This window comes from Myodes glareolus, chromosome 27, assembly GCF_982192425.1.
Source record: "Myodes glareolus chromosome 27, mMyoGla1.1, whole genome shotgun sequence".
In the NCBI taxonomy this organism is placed as follows: Eukaryota; Metazoa; Chordata; class Mammalia; order Rodentia; family Cricetidae; genus Myodes; species Myodes glareolus.
In genome coordinates, this window is record NC_142052.1 from 44,719,404 (window position 1) to 44,741,841 (window position 22,438).

The following is a 22,438-nucleotide window of genomic DNA, read 5'->3' on the forward strand; positions in this document are numbered from 1 at the left end:
TCTGCATAGGGTAGAGAATTCAGGCCACACATTTATTGTGTTTTATAAAAAGGAAAGACAAAGGTAGTAAAATGTAGCTATTATGAAAGATGAACCATTATACACATATTAAAGGGCTGCTTCCTATCTCTGCACTGACAGTGGTATTGGAGGATTAGCCACTGACTTCTTTCTTTCTGAGACACTCTCATGTAACTCTGGCTGCCTGAGTTTACTATACAGTGGGGGGGTGGGGTGGATGACATTGAACTTCTGATTCTCTTGCTGCTGACCTCCCAGGTCCTGGCGTTACAGGAATGCACTGCCACACCGACTTTCTTTCCAAGTGTCAGAGACAGGACTCAGGGCTTTGCACATTTTAGGCAAGCCCTCTCCCAACTGAGCTACATCCTCAGTCCTCTCCAATTTCATTCATAGTTTATGACACAACAGTAAGACACAAAAAAATGAAACAAAACCCAACAATATTTTTGAACAATCATTCATGTTCAAGCCCCTACATGGGAAGTAGTAGGTGAATATCTGTAGGAATACAATTTGTTGTCTGCTCCTCCACTCAGAAGTAGCTGTGTGAAAAGAGAGAGAAAAGTAAATATAAATATACAGTAGCTAGCCATGATTAAATACAACTTTCATTTTGTTCTGCTTTTTTTGAGAAAGGGTTTCTGTGTAGCCATAGCTGTCCTGGAACTCACTCTGTACACCAGGCTATCTGCGAACTCACAGAGATCTGCCTGCCGCTGCCTCCAAATGCTGAGCTTAAAGGCACGTGCCACCACTGCTTGGCAAGACATTGTTCACATGGTGTGTATATATGAGTATATACACAAGATATGTATGTATAAGTGTGTGTGTGTATATATGTATCTATCTATATCCTCTTCTTCCCAGTTTTGCTTCTTCTTTGATGTCATACACGTAACACACACAAACGATCTGATGTATGTTAAACTGCACAGCTTGAAGCAGTATTTAAGGGGATCAATTAAAACAAACAAACATCTCTGCTACTAGGTTGAGTATCCCTAATCCAAAGGTCTGCAGTGTAGGTTGGAGATGTAGCTCACAGGGAGAGCACATGCTGAGCACATACAAGGCTTTGGGCCAATTTCAACGATGTAAAGATGTGTTGCTTTGCCCGCCTAAGGCACCTGATTGGTCTAATTAAAAAGCTGAATGGCCAATAGCTAGGCAGTAGAAACAAAAAGGAAGTTCAAATTTAGATTTGGGATCCATTCTAAGATATCTCATAAATGTGCAAATATTCTAAAATCTAAAAAATTGCACATCCAAAACATTTCAGATAAGGAACACTCAATCTGCATCACCATACAGTGTACAAAATATTAAAAGCAATCAATTATTTTGGTTGAGACATAGCATGTTATTATACTTCCAATGAAGTATTTGCCAAGGTATATAACAAACTAAAATAGTTTTAGCCTTTAAAAAAAACCAAAGGCTCCGCTTGCTTTTTGAAGATAGGCAGCAATGTTCTTGCTTTAGCCTCCCTAGAACTGAGATTACAGGTGTTAGCTACCACACTTAGAAATAATCATGTTTTAAAAGAGTGTATTATTTTCAGGCAAATGTACACTGTAAATTATACCAAGTACCTCTAGGACCTACATTCTAAAAGAATTCTTGGACAAGAGCTAACATATGCACATAAAAATGATTATAATTTTTTTTGTTGTTGTTTTTTGAGACAGGGTTTCTCTATGTAGCTTTGGAGCCTGTCCTGGAACTCATTCTGTAGACCAGGTTGGCCTCAAATTCACAGAGATCCTCCTGCCTCTGCCTCACAAGTGCTGGGATTAAAGGTGTATACCACCACTGCATGGTTGATTGTAATTCTTGAAGTATGTTTTTTAATCCACTTCTATTATGTAGAATTAATTATATAAACTTATGTAAAACACACCTACAATTCCAGCACTCAGGAGGCTGAGGTAGGGAGGGTGCTGTTAGCTTGAGGTCAGCCAGGGCTACCTATCAAGACCTGGCCTCACAAAAACAAATCACAAGAAACCTTCTATAACAGGTGTTTCAAACTAGAAATATTGTGATACAATCAGTTTGAAGTAGTGAATTTATAGACCATATGGGATTTGGGTATATAGCCAAGTAGTAGTCCACTTGCCTAGCCCCGGGGGTTCAGTTCCCAAGATTGCCAAAAGAAACAAAATGATACATTAGAGGGGAAAAAAAAGACATGTTTTAAAACTTCAACTTTTATTACTCTTAAAGAGCAAATCTGTTTTTAGTTTTTTTGGTATGAGATGTAAAAATAATTTTAAAAAAATCAGAAATATTAAAACTGCTAACTTTAAAACGGGCAGTGGTAGCAGAAGCCTGTATTCCAGCAGAGCTCAGAGTCTGAAGCCAGCAGTGTCTACACGGTGAGTTCCAGACAGGACAGACCAGACCAGATCAAACAGAACCAAACTAACCGAGCCTGTTAACTTTAAGCATCAGGTCTATCCTACCTTTTTCTTCACCAAGTAACTTGTAAATTCTTACCCCTGTGTCTGTCCAGTCCACACTTAGAACTTTGTCTTCATGAGCAGCCAGATCATAGAGAGGAGCCTTACAACTAAAGATGAAAACATACACATTACATGCATGCAGTGTTTTAATACAAACACACAATTACTAATACTTCTCTTAAAATTTTACTGGATTTTACTGATTTTATTATAACAAACACTCAAGAAAAATGCTATTTAAATGCAAAAATTTATTCACAATAAGGTCAATTTCACTTTATACTTTATATTTCTATCCCAAATCTTTTCCTTAAGTTTGATATATTTATATCTAAATACATGAAAGTCAGATGTGCAACAAACGTAATCAAATCAAAACTGAAATTTCCCTCATAAACCTATTTTTCTAAAATATAAACCAATCACTTAATTATTCTGTGTATGGGTATTTGCTGTGCACCACACACGCATGCAGTACCACAGAGGCCAGAGTTCCCGATCTGGATCCCCTGCAGGACTGGATTGTTATGGGCCACCTTATGGATGCTGGGAGTTGAACCCAGGTCTTCTGCAAGAGTAGGCAATACTGTTAACCACCGAGCTGTCTCTCTAGCCCCACATTTCCCCACTTTTCCTTAGCGTAGTACATAGTACTTCTGTGCACCCAGCCACTCAAGCAGAAAATGTCAACAATTTTCTTTGATTTATGTTTCCACATTTAATCCACAGGACATTAATCTTACCAAAGACCTAAATTCAAAATATACCTAGAACATCATCACTTGTCCCCGGTGTTCCCACCATACTCTATGCTTCCATGACCTGTCTCTTGAATAAACAGGTCTTCCAGCTTCTATTCTTGGTCCCTTGATCAAACCCTCAGAGCCTTGCCAAGTCCTCCTTGATCTTTATCTGCCTCATGCTCTGCCACCCCCGTTCCCTTCATTAATACTGGCCCGGCTGCTAATTTACCAATACGCCATGATTCTTCCTATTTTATCTGTGGTTTTCTCTACCATATGTACAGGTGATACCTTCAGAATGTGTGATTTGCTACTGAAATTTCTTCCAAGAGAAAGTCCTGTGAAAGTGCAGCTTTACTCTGTTCTGCTTTGTTCATAATACTTATTGCTATTACCAGAAACTACGTTAATTATCATCTAAAATGTCAATAAATGTCTTCACCTAAGCCCTCTAAGGTATCATAAAAATGTTTGAGGGCAGAGTTAAAATAAAAAAAGACACACAAGTGAGTAAGTACTAAAGCTATCTTCTAACGGCAAGCTATGTGTGGCACGGATAACAACCTGAAGAGCAGAAAAGCAAAGCAGCCACAGCCTCCCACCTCTACTTCAGACCAAAAACAGTGAGACTCTATCTCCAATTCCCTAGTGCTGGGATCACTTTTGTGTGAGTTCTGTTTCTTTTTTAGACAGATCCAATCTTGTGTAGTCCACGGTGGCCTTGAATTCAGAGATCCATCTGCTTTAGTCCTGGGACTAAAGGTGTGTGCCTACCACTCCCTAGTCTATATGGTTGACTGGTATGGCTGCTCTGCCCTCTGATCCTCAGGCCAGTTTTATTTATTAAAAGACAAATAATATACCACTATAGTTATGCCTATGTTTTAAGATGGACATTCTGTATGTACTAGTATCACAGTATTAGCCTGTGAATAAAAAAGATTCCTTTGGCATCTAATTATCTTTGAAGATACATATTTTTATTACATCTTTCATTAACAGAATTTCTATTAAAGTTCTGGATAATTAAAACACTTTCCTCCTGCTTTATTAAAAAGGTCAGAAAAATGGATTTTATAAGCGGTGGAGCATTATTTTTAAAAGGGGTAAAAAGAGACATTAACAGGAATAAAACTCCTTTGTTCCTGGATTCTGTAAGTGTATTGTGTGCACATGCACACGTGTGCGTATGTAGACAGAATCACATGTGCAGAGGTAAGAGGGTAACCCTGGGCATTATTCCTCAGGACCAAGCAGGCTAGGCTAGCTAGTTAGAAGTCCCCAGGAATTCCCATGTCTTAGCTCCCCAGTGCTAAGATCACCAGCATACCCAACACTGTTCACTTTGTTTATTTAGGTTCCAGGGTCCTCATGTGTGCAAGGCAAATGCTCTACTTACTGCAGCCTGCAGCCCAATCCTGCGATTTTTTTGAGTATTAGTATTTGGGCATATGAGATAGTATGAACCAAACCCGGGTCTTCTGGAAGAACAGCAAGTGTTCTTAATTGCTGAACCGTGCTTCCAAGTCCCAACATTTACCTTCTTGTGTCCCACAGCTTGACAATGTTATCCAGAGAGCCTGAAATCAGCTGCTGTTCGTGGGTAGGAGACCACTTCACTGCTGTGACCCAGCCTGTGTGTGAGGTGAGGGACAGCGACACCAAAGAACCATCTGAGTGGAGACAAAGAGAATGCAGTGGTTTTAGGAAAGAAAAGCAGAAGACACCGAGGGAATTTTAATAGAAACTGATCTTTTTGAATATTTCCCACTGGATACAACATACCTTTAGTTCGGGGATCCCACAGTCTAATATGCCTATCTGTGCTTCCAGAGGCCAAACGTTTACAAAGGGGAGAATAGGAAATACAATTAAACACTTTATTTCCTGTCTGAAAATAAAAGGAAAGAACATTTAACCACAGAGCTAAAAGTAACCACCTTTTAGAAATTTATTACTGAAAAGATCAATATTAATTAGAGGAACACCAAAGTTAAGTCTTACCAAAGTTGACTTCAGGCCCCCAGACTCAACATCCCACACTCTAATTGTGTGATCCCAAGATGCACTGCAGACTTCTTCAGTGTCTGACCACAGCACCGAGGAAATCGCTTCTGTGTGGCCAGAGAGGGTCACCAGGGGAGTCTAGAAATAAAAGGTCCCCAAAAGGGAAAAACATTTTCACCACAGAGTAACTGAAACAAGAGTAAATCTTTAAGGGTCAGGTGTGGCGCACACCTTTACCCCGGCACTCAGGAGGCAGAGGCAGGCGGATCTTTTGTGTTCCAGGCCAGCCAAGGATACACAATGATATCCTGCCAAAATAAAAGAGATGTTAATGTCAAAGTACACAGATCAGATTTTTTGCCCAGTGGGTTATTTTGTTGTTATAGTGATCCTCCAAGATAGATATTTCTGTCTTTATCACACACACACACGTCTATATCTTATATATGAAGGGGCTCAGTGGATAAGTGTCAGCTGTCAAGGCTGATGACCTAAGTTTAATCAAGGGACCCAGATGGTGGAAGGAGAATCAATTCCCATAAATTGTTTTCTGACCTTACACACATATCACACACACAGTAACACATACCACATAAACTAAAAATTGAAAAAGAAAATCTTGAAACTACTGATTTCTACATATGAACAAGCTAAAATTATGACCAGGGAATTCACAATTCAGTATCAAAGCGCTAACTAGGGCTTAAATTATATTCTACTGCACATAAACAAAAGTACAGTGTTACATAATTTCTTGTCTATTTTTGGACAGCGTTTCATATACCCAATGCTGGCCCCTCACTATGTAATTGGTCTTGAACTCCCATTTCTCCTGCCTCTACCTCCCTAGTGCTGGGATCATAGGCATGTGACAGTAGGCCCAGCTCTAAATGATATACTTTATTTAAAGTAAGTCAGGGGATAGAGAGATGGCTCAGCAGTTAAGAGCATTGGCTATTCTTCCAGAGGACCTGGGTTCAATTCTCAGCACCCACATGACAACTCATACATAGTCTATAATCACAGTCCCAGAGGATCTGATGCTTTCTTCTGGCCTCCTCAGGCAACAGAATGCATATAATATAGAGACATACACCCATACTCATAAAAATAAATACATTTTAAAATAAATTTATATAAGTTAGTACATAGCTAGATGCAGTGAGGCAAGCCTTGTAGTTTTGGGCACTGGAGAGGTTACAGCAAAAAGATTGCTTGAGCCCAGAAATTTTAGGTCAGTTTGGGCTACACACGAACTCTTCTCACTTTCAAAGAGGCATAAATTAAGTATGTTAGATAATGTCAGCCAGTTATAGCTCTAAAAGAAGTGATTATATCAAGTACTTGTAGGCACGTGGAACCCAAAGTTGGGAAACTTACAACACCTAACATTCAACAACAAGGAACACTGGCACAGCATCTGTCTAGCATACACGAGGCACTAAATTCAATCCTTTCCTTAAAATTCTAATTTGTAAGCATGTGTCTTCATTCATAGCTTTTAAAAATGTATTGATTGATTGATTGATTGATGCTTGTTTTTTAAAGACAGGGTTTCTCTGTGTAGCTCTGGCTTTCCTGGAACTCACTCTAAAGACCAGGCAGGTTGGCCTCGAACTCAGAGATCCACCTGTCTCTGCCTTCTGAGTGCTAGGATTAAAGGTGTGCATCACCACTCCCCAGTAAGCTTCATAATGTATGTTAAACTTTAATTAAAAGCAAACAAACATAAAACCAAAACTGTACTGATTTCAGTGAGAAAATCTGTGACCATCTTATTTTAATTTTTTATGTGCATAGGTATTCTGTCTGCATTGTACACAATGTGCATGCCTGATGCAAGAGGAGGCCAGAAGAGTGCATCAGTTCCCCTGGATCTGCAGTTACAGGAAATTGAGAGCCGCCATTAGGGAATGAGAAATCAACCTGGGTCCTCTGGAGCTAGTGGTCATTTTCCAGTCCCATCTCATTGTCTACAGTTTTTATATTTATGTTAACGATGACTATAATAACTAATGTATGATCATATGGTCACATGCTCAATGGCATAGCTGAATCACCATTTTCCTCTCCATTAAATAAACAAGGTTAGATAGCATAACACCTTTATATCGAAACAGGATCAAAGCCAAGCTCATAAAAGCAGACAGCAGACTAGTCATTGCCAGATTTGGTGGAAATGGGAAAATATCAGTCAAAGAGCACAAACTTTGTTATAAAAGGAAAAAAATTGAAGATCTAGTGTACCGTGGGTGGTGTGAACATAGTAATTTGAATATGATAATCATTATGCATAAGTGTATTTAATTACATCAAATATATTCAATCCCTATTTGTCAGTTAGATTTAAGGTGGAAAAAAAAAGTCAGGTATAGTGACACATACTTGAGTCCCAGCAACCAGGAGGCTGAAGAACTACTGAAGTTTGAGACCAGTCCAAGCCAGTGAGTTCCAAATTAGCCTAAGCCACATAGCAAGAGTCCGTCTCAAACTAAACAAACTTTGTTTAATGAGATCTAGCTCCTAAACAATAGAATTAAACTTCACATTAATGATTTCTAGTGATTCAGGATACAACTAGCAGCTCTAAAATAAATTTTATCTTCAGTATATGAAATAAATAGTATTAGACAGTCAGATAATTACTGTCAATCAAGATTTCATGATTAAAATGTACCATGATAGCCCCATCACTCTGTAAGCTTGATTCAGATGTTACACTGTCCAAATTCTCGGAAAAAGGTAACAACAGTACAGGCTGGAAGAAAGCACAACCACGGCTGAAGCAACAGGATAAAAACGGAGGTAGGTGGAGCTAGCTCAGCATGGACTGCTCCTCAGAGGACTTCAATTCCCAGGACCCACATGGTGGCTCACAACTGTCTGTAACTATAGTTCCAGGGGATCCAACACCCTTACACAGGCAAAATACCAATGCACATAAAAACAAAAATAATTAAAAAAAGAGATTTGCTGAATTATCATACTTTCATCAAATAGACCAAAGCCAACTATAGCCAATGCTCACAAATACTTTAACAGACAGACTATTACAGAAAACGACAATTAGTCAAATGCAGAAAATAACTGATCCTGGGATGCCCAGCTCCAATGCATACATTTACAACACAACTCCTGTACTTAAGGCTCAGGGAACATTGTAGAAGAGGGGACAGAAAGATTGTTAAAAGCCTGAGAACCAGGAAATCTGAGATTGTCTCTCTTAAAAATGACAGGGAAGCTTCATCAATGACAGCCTCAACAATAGGACTGCCCAACCAAGACCTGGACAAGGACACTATCACCAGCCATGCTAACATGGAGGATGGAAATCTTATGGGGCCTCGCCCTAGACAAAGAACTACAGGCAACTAAAGAGTGAGAATGATAGAAATATTTTCTTCCAGAGATGAGCTTCTTAATTGGTTATTCAATCCCAAGTGGTCAGTTCTGAAATCTATATATACAAAAAACACTGAAGGGACTCAGTAGGTTGTATTTATAATATTTATGCATTTCTACACATGTAGGTAACAATAATAAAGAAATAAAACAGGTCAGGAATTTGGGCGGATGTATATATGGAAGGTTGGAGGTTGGATAGGGAAGGGAGAAAATGATGTGATTATTATTTTAATTAAAACAAAAATAAACTTACCCTTGTTAGTCCCAATTGCTCTGTTTTCTGCTTCTTTCTTGGCCGATTTGTGGATTCTTCTATTTCATCTTCTTCATCTGTAGGAACTGCATCGTAGAGAATAGTATTTAATATTGAAAAATTTAGTTACTATTAATGGTAAACTTCAAGAATGTCCTACATTTTGGGTATACAGTTTTCTTTTCTGACTTAGTTGGGAATGGATATCCTTGTTGTTTCGGTTAACACAAACTGCATCTAAACCTTCTCTCTGACCACTGAGGACTGTAGCAGGCAAAGCACCCGACCAGCACACACAGTCCTAGACTCAATTCTTAGAAGCAGCAGAAGTAAAAACATTTCCTGGATTGACAATCAAACATGGACAAAGACTATTTTTTTTAAAAGCATAATAAAAAAACTCAAAATTAAACAGTCTGAAATCTTACTCTGTTTTTATGCTCATTGTTAAAAATATGGACCATTTTATTAGAATGATGAAAAGCCGTTTCCTGTTCAATTCAGACTAAGTTACTATGGCTATAATATATTTATGCCATGCAGAAAATAATGTAAACACAGGTCAGAAGATGCACTTTAGTCATGCTTAATCTCACTATTTCCTTTTTTAAAAAATAAAAATGCTTCAAAGTTGTTTTGTAGTGCTAGAGATCCAAGCTAGAGCCAGACAAGTACTTTATCAATGAGTTATATATGTCCAGGTTCTTGGATGCTTTTTAATTTTTTTAAATTTTATTTTGGAAAGATCTTTGCTATAAACATCATTTAGTCAGGTAGAATACTAACACTGAAAACTACAGATTTTAATATTTTGTAACTTTCATGAATATTGATTTATTTTTCCTAACTAGATTATAAATCCCTTAACAGTAATAGCTGGTACCAAACAGTATGTCATTACTTGATACTATCAAAGAATAAGACATTTCATAAAAGGTAAGCAATTGAAACTAAACTACATTCTTTTTCAAAAATTGTTTGCTTTAAGCATTTTTATAACATCTACTAATATGTATATTTTCTGCCATATTACACATAATTATTTAAAGTTGATTGAACTGGTTCTGAACTCACTAACTTCTTTGTGAGATTTAATTGGGGTCTGAACTGTAAACTTCCATCAGAAGTAATGGGGTCTTTTGATCTTTTTACATATACAGCTGTTAGGTCTCAAAATTTAATAATGTGTGTGGGTTTTTCCCCATTAGCATTTCCTAACTTCTTTTAAGAATCTGTCCTCTCCAACTGCATTTTTAATCTATGTTTTCAAAATAAGCTGGTACGGTGGTGCATGACTGCAATCCCAGCATGAGGGAAGCAGGGCAAGAGGATCACAAGCCAGGATGGTTTACACGGCTAGTGCCAGGCTTCAGGACAGCAAGGGAGCTATAAAAAGATCCTGCCTCAAAAAAAAAAAAAAAAAAAAGACATCTTTATGTGTATGCACACCACATGTGCCTGGTGCCAGGAGCCAGAAGAGGTGTCAGATCCTCTGAAACTGGAGCTGAGGACGGCTGTGAGCTGCTACGTGAGTGTGAGCTAATCTGGGTCCTCTGCAAGAGCAGCAAATGCTCTTAATCACAGAGCCATCTTTCCAGTCACTCAAAACTCATTTTTAAGTGACTTAAGATGAGTCAAAACTATTCAAAAAATAACTTCCAGGTTTTTTTAAAATTAAGTGCATTCTCAGATCTAAGATAATTTGTTATATACGTAGCAAATCAGTGACTGTCAAATAAAAAGGTGGTAGAGTTCAAAATAGAATCAAAAAACTTAAAACATATATATACTAATTTGTCTTCATACTACACTTCTTTTTGTATATACTAAAATACTTTGGTCTATTTTTACAGCAAATATGAGAAATAAGTTTCACTAAAATTCTAGAAACACGATTAATAAGTCAAAGTACAAAAAATATTTATACCTGTAGACCAGATCTTTAGCATCTTATCCCAGGAGCCACTGCAAAACTAGATACATGTGAAGGAGAAAGCATATGTAATAACTTACATTATTTGCCCCTTGCCCCCATTTTTACTTTCCAAATTTTGCTTTGCTTGTTTCATCTCTTTGTACACAGGCTCTGTAATCTTTACTACTAGATAATTATACTTGGCTTCCCAGTCTTCTGGAAGCGGTGGCCTTGATCTCCACTGCAACCACACAGCTTAGATCAGAGTGGGCACCTAACTATACTGTACTACTAGGGCTGTTCTGCGTCTAGCACCTTTACACACAAATCCTGAGAAATGAACTTAGACTGTTCATAGGGGAAAGAAAACAGATTTCCCTGCAAGGGACAAGGGATAAAACTAGAAGTATTTCATGTACAGAACACTGGAATATGGCTCAAAATTAACACAAGTGACTTGAAAACACACGAAAGGTTGAGGTATGCCAGCTACATTTAGCCTCCATTCCAGAGGGTTGAGGCCCAAATGTATTATCACCTTCTTGTTCTGCCTTGTTCATTTTTTCTTTGGCCATCACAATCAAATTTTCTCTTGAGTTTTTTTTTTTTTAAAGATTTATTTATTATGGATACAGTATTTTCAGTATTCTGTCTGCATGTGTGCCTACAGGCCAGAAGAGGGCACCAGATCTCTTTACAGATGGCTATGAGCCACCATGTGGTTGCTGGGAATTGAACTCGGGACCTTTGGAAGAGCAGTCAGTGCTCTTAACCACTGAGCCATCTCTCCAGCCCCCATTCTCTTGAGTTTTTAACAAACTGAAGATGAGTTTCTGCCCATGTATAAGCAAAATATAGGCCTAACTTCCTAGTCAAAAGACAAGAATGGTTAATTCATGTAAATCTGTACTCAACAACATATAATCTCTGTGACTCAAGATAAATCATAAACCTTTATCTTTGAGTGCATCAAACATTCTCTATTACTCAAAGTTGCAGAACACTCTTAAATCTGGAATTCTCCAATGCAGCAAAGAGAACTTTCAAATGCTAAGAGGGTCTGCAACCCTTCATAAGGCAATGAGGTTATTACTTTCTGGTTTGTATCCATTTTGTTAGAATAAAGAATAGGTCAGACTGGGCATGGTGGCTCATGCTTGTAATCCCAGTATTCAGGAGGAGGCTGAAGCAGGCCAATCAAAAGGGATATAAGGCCAGACTGGACCACATAAGTAGAAGGACAACCTGGGCTACAGTGAGAACCTGCATCAAAGACCAAAAATAACAGACTGAGGATTTAGTTTTGGGTCAAGTACAAGATGTGTGCTAACACTAATAATAAAATATGCGTTGGCATTAGCCTTAGTGTGCTAAGGCTTGGGTATCATCTAGATGTTTAATAGATGACAGCACTTTAAGAGAATTTGATAAGGGCAGGAGAGATGGCTCAGAGGTTAAGAGCACTGGCTACTTTTCCAGAGGTCCTGATTTCAATTCCCAGCAACCACATGGTGGCTCATGAGATCTGGTGTCCTCTTCTGGCCTGTAGGCATACATGTAGGCAGAACACTGCACAATAATAAACAAATAAATCTTAAAAAAAAAAAAAGAAATTTGATGAATTAAAAAAATTGTCAATGACTATTATTTAAGGTCATCTAAAAAAATTACTAGTTTATTTGGTCTCTCTTTTTTTCCTCCCTCTCCCTCTCTCTCTCTCTCTAACTCTGGTTGTCCTGAACTCACCCTATAGACCAGGTTGGCCTCAAACTCAGAGATCTGCCTGCCTCTGCCTCCCGAGCGCTGTTAAAGGTGTGTACCAACACCACCAGGCTTATTCCAATTTTAAAAATATAACTTATAGAATATAATAAAGACAGATATCTAGAAGAAGTATATCAAATAAATATATCTATCTTACTGTATTTACTTTGGATCTAAAGTCTTAATATTTTTTAGGCTATGTTGTTATGGAAGTTAGAAAATGACTAGGACTATATATGTATATATAAAATGTTTACTCAGCTGCTTAAATTCTAACTCAACACAACAGTGGCAACACACTGGCTACTCACTTTGGTTCCAGAGCTGTTGACTGCTATGGAGTCCACACTCCCAGCATGACCTCTGCAGCAGTGTAGGGCTTTCACTTTGTTCTTCTCCACATTCCATTCCCATAAAAGAATCGTCTGATCCATTGAGGCACTCAGTAGCAAGCAGGACAAACTGTCTGAAGAAAAGAGAAAATAAGAAACAAGTTAGTACAAAATCTTAACTGCATCTTATTTTTTATCACTCAGTATTTTTGTGACTGTTTTAATAATAATCAGATGGACTGCTTTTGAAAGAGAGTTATCATAGTACAGAGGGAAAATGCATCTGCAATCCCAGCTCTCAGGAGGCTGAGGCAGAAAGGCGGCAGTAAGTTCCAGGCCAGCCTAGGCTATGCAGTGAGACCCTGTGACATACCACCCGCTGCTGTCGCTAAAAAGAAAAGATTCTTTAAAAGTAGGAAAATGTGCTCAATATACTTAATAACTAGAAAATGTACAGATAATTTTAGTAAAGATTTACTTCTGTAAATTCCTGGATTTGGAGCTAGTAACATGGCTCAGTGGCAGTGTGCTTGCCCAGCATACACAAAATCCTGGGTTCAGTTTCCAGGACCAGGCTGAAACAAACAGCAATCTATGGATTTAAAAATTATTAATTCTTGCTGGGTGGTGGTGTTGCACGCCATTAATCCCAGCCCTTAGGAAGTAGGGGCAGGTGGATCTCTGTGAGTCTGAGGCCATTCTGGTCTAGAGTGAGTTCCAGGACAGCCAGGGCTACACAGAGTAACCCTGTCTCAAAGCCATAGAAACCACACATACACACTTCCTTCTTCTTCTTCTTCTTTTTTTTGGGGGGTTTTTTCTTTTTCTTTCCTTCCTGTTATTATTATTATTTTTTTTTAACGAGACAGGGTTTCTCTGTAGCTTTGGAGCCTGTCCCGGAACTCGCTCTGAGATCAGGCTGGCCTTGAACTCATTACACTTTGCTTCTTGAGTACTACACATCTGAAAGACTGAGGTAGACCAACTGAGGCATGAAGCATTTTAAACTCTTAGGATTCCTCTTACGTACAATCCTACCTGTTTTCACCCAGGCCACATCTTTCACAACATCTGTGTGTCCCACAATTGTCATTATTGACTTTCCTTCCAAGGACCAGATCCGAGAGGTTTTATCGTAAGAACCAGACAGGATCCTAAAATGGGAAGAAATACTATGAAATACAATAAGATGACGTTTGAAGTCCTGAAAACCAATTGTTTCTACGGCAATGGCAAAGTAAACTCCTCTTTAACATGAAGAACAAGATGTCAAAGTATAACAGTAGCTTAGATGTTACACTAATTTTCTGAACCACTGAAACAATATGAGATTTCACTTTTATTGTTGAAAATGCTGTAAATTTCAAAGCAATACGAACTATTTGTAAAGCCTAACATTCCTTAATTAACCACTGAAAACTATTCAAGAGAAAAACAGGAAGGGGATACAGCTCAGTGGTCAGCACTTGTCCAGTAAGCAGAAGCCTCTCAATCTGATGTCCAGCACCACAGACACACAAACCCCCTACAAAACCAAAGCAAAAAGGAAAATCATGAAAAACAAAAGAAAAACCAAGCCTTGCATGGTGGCACACCGAGACAGCAGGATGATTTCTCTGCGCTTGAGGCCAGACTGATCTATATAGGAAGACAATTAGGACTACACAGACACACACACACATACACACACACACACACACACACACACACACACACCTACCTTTGTATAATAATTCCAAGTACTTATTCTTTGGAATAAGTAAGCTTCAGGATAAGATGGCTAAGCAGTAAAGCATTTGCTACAAAACCCAAAGACCTGAGTTCAGTCCCCGGAACCCATGTAAAGGTAGAAGGCAAGAACCGACTTCAGAGTTGTCTTCTGACTGCCACACATTTTATACATGCGTGCAATGACACCCCCCCCCCCCGCACACATCCCCCAAAACAAACACATAATAAATAAAAACAAAATGGCCCCAGAAAAGACAGAAGCAAGGTACCCCTCTGATCAACTCCTAAGGTATTTTTCTATAAGTAAAGCCAGTTAGGATTATGATCAGTAGTAGCCATTTGCTTTAAGACAGTGGTTCTTGCCAGGTGGTAGTGGTGCATGTCTTTAATCCCAGCACTCGGGAGGCAGAGGCAGGAGGATCTCTGTGAATTTGAGGCAAGCCTGGTCTACAAGAGTTAGTTCCAGGACAGGATCCAAAGCTACAGAGAAACCCTGTCTCGAAAAACCAAACCAAACCAATCAATCACAACCAACCAACCAACCAACCAAAACCACCCCCCACCCGCGCCAAACAACAACAACAACAACAACAACAACAACAACAACAACAAACCCCACCAAACCAAAAAAGAAGACAGTGGTTCTTAACCCATGGACCGAGACCCCTTTTTGGGGGTTACATATCTGATATCCTGCATATCAGATATTTCCAATTCAAAACAGTAACAAAATTACTGTTATGAAGTAGCAATGAAATAATTTTATGGTTGGGGTCACACGAGGAACTATATTAAAGGGTCACAGCATCAGGAAGTTGGGAACCAGTGCTCTAAGACGTTCGTCCATACCTCTCTGACTTCAGGCTGCCCACGTTAACCCTACAGTAGCATGTCTGAATCTTCATGGAAAGTAGGGAGATCTATACTCATAAACATTATTTTTTTCTTCTCTATGAAGCAGTATCTCTGGTCTTAAATATCAATGACTGCTTGATGTGAGATTTCCCTCTGTATACTGTGATTATCATTAATAAATAAAGAAAACTAGCTTGGCCTGTTGATAGGACAGAACTGAGGTAGGTGGGGAAAACTAAGCTGAATGCTGGGAGAAAGAAGGGCAGAGTCAGAGAGAAGCCATGGAGCTACTTGAGATGGAATCCATAACTTTACTTGGTAAGCCACAGCCACGTGGCAATATACAGATTAATAGGAATGGTTTAATTAATGTATGAGTTACCCAATAAGAAGTTAGAGCTAATGGGCCAAGCAGTGATTTAAATAATACAGTTTCTGTGTGATTATTTCGGGGCTAAACTAGCCGGGCAGCTAGGAACCAACAAGCAGCCCTCCCTCCAACAACTGCTGACTTATATAAATACAAATATCACAACATTTTTAAACAAAGAAAATCTAACATAAACACTTTTTTCTTCTGGAATACATTGACTGCAAATGCCTGTTTGGTATGGTCACCAATACACACAGCACAAAGTTGCTTTTTTTTTTAAAAAAAAATATTTATTTACTTATTTATTATGTATACAATATTCTGTCTGTGTGTATGCCTGCAGGCCAGAAGAGGGCACCAGATCTCATTACAGATGGTTGTGAGCCACCATGTGGTTGCTGGGAATTAAACTCAGGACCTTTGGAAGAGCAGGCAGTGTTCTTAACCGCTGAGCCATCTCTCCAGCCCCCAAAGTTGCTTTTATGAAGAAAAAGAAATCAGAGAGAAATAGTCACACTGTGGATGACAAGGACTGAAGGATGTACATAAGAAAACAACAATCAGGCTGCAGAGAAGGCACAGGTTAGGAGCACTGTTTAGAGGTTAGGCTCACAACCGTCTATAATGAGATTTGGTGCCCTGTTCTGGCATGCAGGCAAAACACTGTATACATAATACATGAATAAATCTTAGAAAGAGAGAGAGAGAGAGAGAGAGAGAGAGAGAGAGAGAGAGAGAGAACAAAAAGCACACTCCTGTGGCATACCATTCTTCTGTCCCTTCAATTGAGCTTATCCAGTCATCATGGAACATACATTGCTCTGGCTGGGGTGCAGTGTATTTTTCCACATATTCTAGTTCCACAACCTCTTCCTAGTCACACAGAAAACAGAAAATAAGTTAGGGGACAGTTTCAAAATATTATTTTGAAGACAGAAAAAAAAGAAAGTTTAAAAACTATAGAATATCACAATCACTATAACCTATCCCACATTTTCTGAGATGTGTACAATTACTCTGTACTGTTTTATTAATATATATATATATACACACACACATATATACATAAACACACGTTATTCCTTTTCTTACTCATACTTTCACAAACCTAAAGATTAGATTAATTCATTTTCTTAAATAAAATACTCTTAGAAGGGGTCTAAAAGATGACTATATAGACACATTAAGTTCAAATCTGGTGAGTGAGCTAGCAGGCCTGAGGTCCTAAATCCAATCCCCGGGACCCACAGGAGAGAACTGACTCCCACTCTCCCACTGATTGTTCTCCAATCTTCACATGCAGGCTCTGGCACCTACACATATCATATAACAAGTAAATAAGTAAATGTAATTTTAAAATGTCTTCTGAGACACTTAAAAAGAAGTCGAAAGGCCAGGTGGTGGTGGTGCACATCTTTAATCACAGAACTCAGTAGGCAGAGGCCAGCCTGGTCTGCAGAGCAAGGGATAGACAGGGGTACAGAGAAGCCCTGTTTTGAAAAATAAAAGCAAACAAACAACAACCAAAACAAAAAAAAAACAAAAAAAAAAAACAAAAAAAAACACACAAAAAAAGGGCAAAATAATCTTGGGTGTTGAAAACAATTGAAACTGATACTATAAGCAGTTACTTAAAATATTTAGTAATATATTAAATCAAATATAAGCAGTACTTGGATTTACCGATGAAATATTTTCCAGTTCCATGTGTTTGACCAAGGGCATTCGAAGAAACTGGCCCTTGATAAGGAAATCGAACTCGACGTGTTTGTGGAGCTCTGCAAAAGAGTAAGGGTTTTAAGGATACCAGTGTCATATGTATGGGGGCCCCAAAGCAGTGCCCATTGCTGCCCCAGCTGTTCCACAACTTCTCAGGGCTCATGTAGCACACCGAATGACTTGTTTTTATTAAGACAAGGTCTCTCTGTGTAACAGCTCTGGGTGTCTTGGAACTCACTCTGTAGACCAGGCTGGCCTCAAATTCACAGAGATCTGCCTACCTCTGTCTCCCGAGTCCTGGGACTACAGATGCGCACCACTGCCTGGCTAATTTCTGGCTTTTTGAGACAGGGTCTTTGGAACTCACTAAGTAGATCTGGCTAACCTTGAACTCACAGAGGTACACCCGACTGTGCCATCTGAGTGCTGGGATCAAAGGCGTACACCACCATGCCACTTGGCTACTTGATTTCTAAAGAACCAATATACTTTGTTCTTTTGACTTACACTTGGTTTTAAGGTGATGTAATATTTTAGAGCCTGGGGGTTGAACCCAGGTCATATGTACACTAAGCACATGTTCTAACACTGAATTAACTACACCCTATAAATCCCACCTTTTTATTTTAAAAGAACGGTTTATTGAGTACACTACAAGAGGTCAACAGGCTAGACAATAGCTTGAATACCATCTGAAGCCCATTCTCTGAGTTTTAAAAAGATTTCGTTCTACAGAAAATTTACAACATACATAAAAATATAAATAACAGTGAACACCTACACCCTGCTCCAATACTAAACAACTCATCAATAATTTCTACCCCTATCTCCATTCTTTTGCTAGCTTCCTTTAAAGCAACCTCAGAAATCATACCATTTTGTTTGTAAATGGCTTTATTATGTGTCTCTAAAATATAAAGACTTAAAACACAATGTTAAAATATTAACTATGGCCAGGCAGTAGTGGCACACACCTTTAATACCAGCACTTGAGAGACAGAGGCAGGTAGATCTCAGTGAGTTCGAGGCCAGCCAAGACTGTTACACAGAGAAACCCTGTCTCAAAAAACAAAACAAACAAAAATTAGCCATGTTATTATCAAATAGTCAGGTCATTATTCATGAGTGTTTTTTTAAAAAAATTAATGTAACATATTTTAAACTGGGTCTTACTGTGTAGCCCACACTGGTTTCATACATACATAGCCCAGGGTAGCCTCTAGAGGCTAGACAGATAAATAGGGCTATCTCAGACTCATTGTCTCAGTCTCTAGAGCACTGTAATTGCAGGTGTGTATTATCAGGCACAGCTGTTCATTTTGTGTAGTAAAAGCTGGCACCTAACTGGTTAATGTGTTTACTCAATCTTTAAAACTCCCCCTCCTTTTTCTGTCATTTCCTCATTGAGAAAAGCAGGCCAACTAGCTTTTATTTCTTACATTCTGGGCTTGGTTAATTACATCTCAAAAGTGTCTTTCTATTTTTGAAGTTTATTTTTATTATTGTGTATGTATGATGTGTGTTTGTGGGCATGTGCGCCATGGCACCCATGTGGAGGTCAGAAGACAACTTTGTGGAGTTGGGTCTCTTCACGTTTACTTGAGTTGTGAGGAGTAAACTCAGGTCACCAGGCCTGCACCACTGGACAGCAAGCACCTTTAGCTAGCTGAGCTATGTTGTGGCCCTACAGAGTGTCTTTTATGTTCCTCTATTATATCATGTAAACCAGTGAGCCTTAAATGTCTGGTAAGACTTCAGTTTCTACCACATCAACATGAATGTATTAACCAGTTGTGTGTTCTTTTTTACATATGCGTGTGTGAGTACATGTGTAAGTTTAAGGCTAATGTTGAATGTCACTTACTACCTTAAATATTAAGGCAAGATCTCACTGAACCCAGAGCTTGATGTTGGGCTAGTCTGGCTGGCCAGCTCACTCTGGAGACCACCATCTCTGCTCCCAGTGTGCTGAGATTACAGGCCGGTTCACACCAACCTGTCCTTTATGGGGGCTAGAGATCTAGATGCTGGTCTTTAAGCTTCCACAGAAACACTTCCATTCACTGAGCCATCTCTCCAGACCTTATTTTCTTCTCATAATTTATTTTTATTTTGTGTGCATTGGTCTTTTGCCTGCATGTATGTCTGTGTGAGGGTACTGGATTTTGAAATTACAGACAGTTATGAGCAGATATAGGTGAATCTCTGAATTTGACGTCAGCCTGGTCTACAGAGCAAGTTCCAGTAAAGCCAGGGTTCTACAGGGGAAATTTTGTGTCAAAACAAAATGTATTTATGTGTAGTTGGTGGCAATGTGTCCTCTCCTAACTTCTTGGAGCACATATACCTACCATTTTTGGTCCCCAGCAATTTATTGATGATGTTACTAAGGTCAGCAACTTCAGAGGCAGCGGGGATTGAGAAAGGAACATCATCTACGGCATAGCTATAAAAGGGAAATGATATGTCAGTATTATGTCTACACATATTTTGGTAAATCTGAATTTATTCATTCAACAACTATTTACTGGGTCCTTCATGCCAGACATTTGCTACAAGGCAAAACCAAAATGATGTAAAGTGTCTTTATTCTTAATGAATCAAGCAGGCACTTGGGAGGAAGAAGCAGATGAATCTCTGTTGAGTTCAAGGCCAGCCTGGTCCACATAGGAGTTACAGGACAGCCAGGCCTACACAGAAAAACCCTGTCTCGAAAAACAAATCAAAACCAACCAACCAACCAACAAACAACCCCAAAACCAAACCAAAACAAACAGCTGGGCGGTGGTGGTGCGAGCCTTTAACCTCAGCACTCGGAAAGGCAGAGGCAAGCGAATCTCTGGGAGTTTGAGGCCAGCGTGGTCTACAAGAGCTAGTTCCAGGACAGGCACCAAAGTTATAGAGAAACCTTATCTCAAAACAACAACAAAAACAACACAAAAAACAAAACAAAAAGAATTAAGCATAATGAAACCCTGTGACCACAGTGCCACATAAATGATGTGACTATCAAAAATAAGTCACTTCAACCAGAGAAAAAGGGTGGACGTGCAGGACCCAAAAGGATGCACAGAAAGACCATTCTTAAGCCACAGTTACAAAGTGATGTTGGCCAGGTAAGGTAGTCTAGAAATGAGAATGTGGGAAAGAAAGAACAGCAGACCAAAGAAACTTGCTCCTATTTCAGGCAGTAATTTTACTTTAGGAAGTGTTCAAAGATGAGACTTATTAAACTCCTTTCAGCTTTGATTTACTAAAGCGTTGCCTGTTTCTTTTAACGTATATTCCCAGTCAAAACCGCAAGGATTACCAGTAACTACAAGGTCCAAACCCAACGGGGTCTTAAAACCAGATCGGCTCCGGGAAGGCAGGGGCAAACGCCGAGACGCTTACTTACTTCTTGTTCTCGGTGTAGAAACGTGCCTGGAGTTGTGCCATGGCGGAAAGTGCACACGAGGCTCCTCCACAACGATGTGTGCGTTGACAGTCAGCACGTGGCAAGCGCCGTGGATGGTAGGATCTGCTACCTTCAGCTTCCTCAGACCATACCACGAGGTTCCCGTTGCACAAGCGCCCAGCCCGCACACATCAACTACCTATCCCGAGATCCAGGAAACATCGATCAGTCAAGCACAGTCTTGAGAGCAGCCAGTCCCTTTAACACGTCTATGTTTGCACTATCAGACCCATAATCGATTAGGAAGACAGACAGGGAAAAGAACTAGCTTGAACCTGATTTTTTTAGAGGGTGTCTTTAGGCCGGATACTTCGGCCTCAGCGCTCAGATACTACAAACCCCAGAAGGGAGTGCGTTCCCGACACGCTCTGAACGCCGGGAGTGCAGGTTTTATTTATTTAGCCACACCGAACTCAGGTTCTCTTATTTGCCTTTAAAACTCCCTTCTCCTGTCAGACATTCCATTTCCTGCTCCCTAGCTCTGTGACAAAGGTCCTACCTGTCTGTTTTTTTACGCGTCGTTCCAGCAACAGCCGGACTCTGCCGAGACCATGTGTTCTTACCACAGGCTGCAGAGCGGAAGTGCCGGACAGGAAAACGACTCGGAAGGGACCGGGGCGACGGTGGCCGAGAAGGGCCCAACCTTATGGGCCTGTATCGCGCTTCCCGGAGGGGTGCGCGTGCGCACTGTGCTGGTCTCCATGGCAGGGCCTCTGAGCCAAGACGAGGTTGAGTAGACTCGTTTTGAATTTTCTCCCTTCTGCTCCGGCCGACTCCCCTCTTGCGTTGCGGGGCTCACTGCGGCGGCAGGGTTGGGGGAGCCGGAGGTCTGGCAGAGCTGTCTGCGCCCACGGACCGGACGCTCCCTCCCCACCTCCCTTTTTCCTCCCGCCTCCGCCTCCTCCCGTCACCTCCTGACCCTCCCGGCCTGGGAGCAACCGCCGCCCCCGCCCCCGGCCGCCGCGGCCGGGCTGCGTGCTGTCCCAGAGTCTCGCCGGCCTCTCGGGAGGGGACCCGCGGCCAGGGGAAGGCAGGCTGCAGCAGGGGAGGCTAGGAGCCCTGCGGAGGGTGCTGAGCCCGAGAGCACCCGTGGTAGAGGGGCCGCTCCCCTCCTTTCTTAGCCTGAAGTTTAGAAAGGCTTCCTCTGCACCTCTCCCCTGCTTTCAGACTGTTTTTGCTTTTGAATCGTGAACTCACTCAAAGACCTGTGTCGGTCTCAATGGTCCCTATTATTACTTTAGTTATTTTCCCGAGTGGAGAATAGATGGGGGATACTTTAAGATCCCAAAGTCACATTCTAAGGCATTTGCCCGAATACCTCCAAGGGGCGCGGCGGGTGGAGCGGTTGGCATTCCGGGACAATAATTGAGAGTCAGGCAGAACTGGATTGCAAAA

At 40.2% G+C, this 22,438-nt stretch overlaps 1 protein-coding gene across 1 annotated transcript; it reads right to left on the minus strand.

Annotated features, from left to right (window-relative positions):
* Nucleotides 1-465: 465 nt before the first annotated feature.
* Nucleotides 466-21,698, minus strand: Wdr12 (WD repeat domain 12). Its single transcript, XM_087902387.1, has 14 exons — nt 21,543-21,698; nt 20,984-21,182; nt 19,938-20,032; nt 17,551-17,645; nt 16,634-16,740; nt 13,947-14,062; nt 12,888-13,042; nt 10,825-10,870; nt 8,898-8,983; nt 5,237-5,377; nt 5,018-5,123; nt 4,773-4,905; nt 2,524-2,596; nt 466-566 (listed from the first exon to the last, which is right to left on the minus strand). The coding sequence occupies exons 2-14, from the start codon at nt 21,022-21,024 to the stop codon at nt 489-491; spliced, it is 1,272 nt and encodes a 423-aa protein (XP_087758513.1). The 5' UTR covers nt 21,025-21,182; nt 21,543-21,698; the 3' UTR covers nt 466-488.
* Nucleotides 21,699-22,438: the final 740 nt, after the last annotated feature.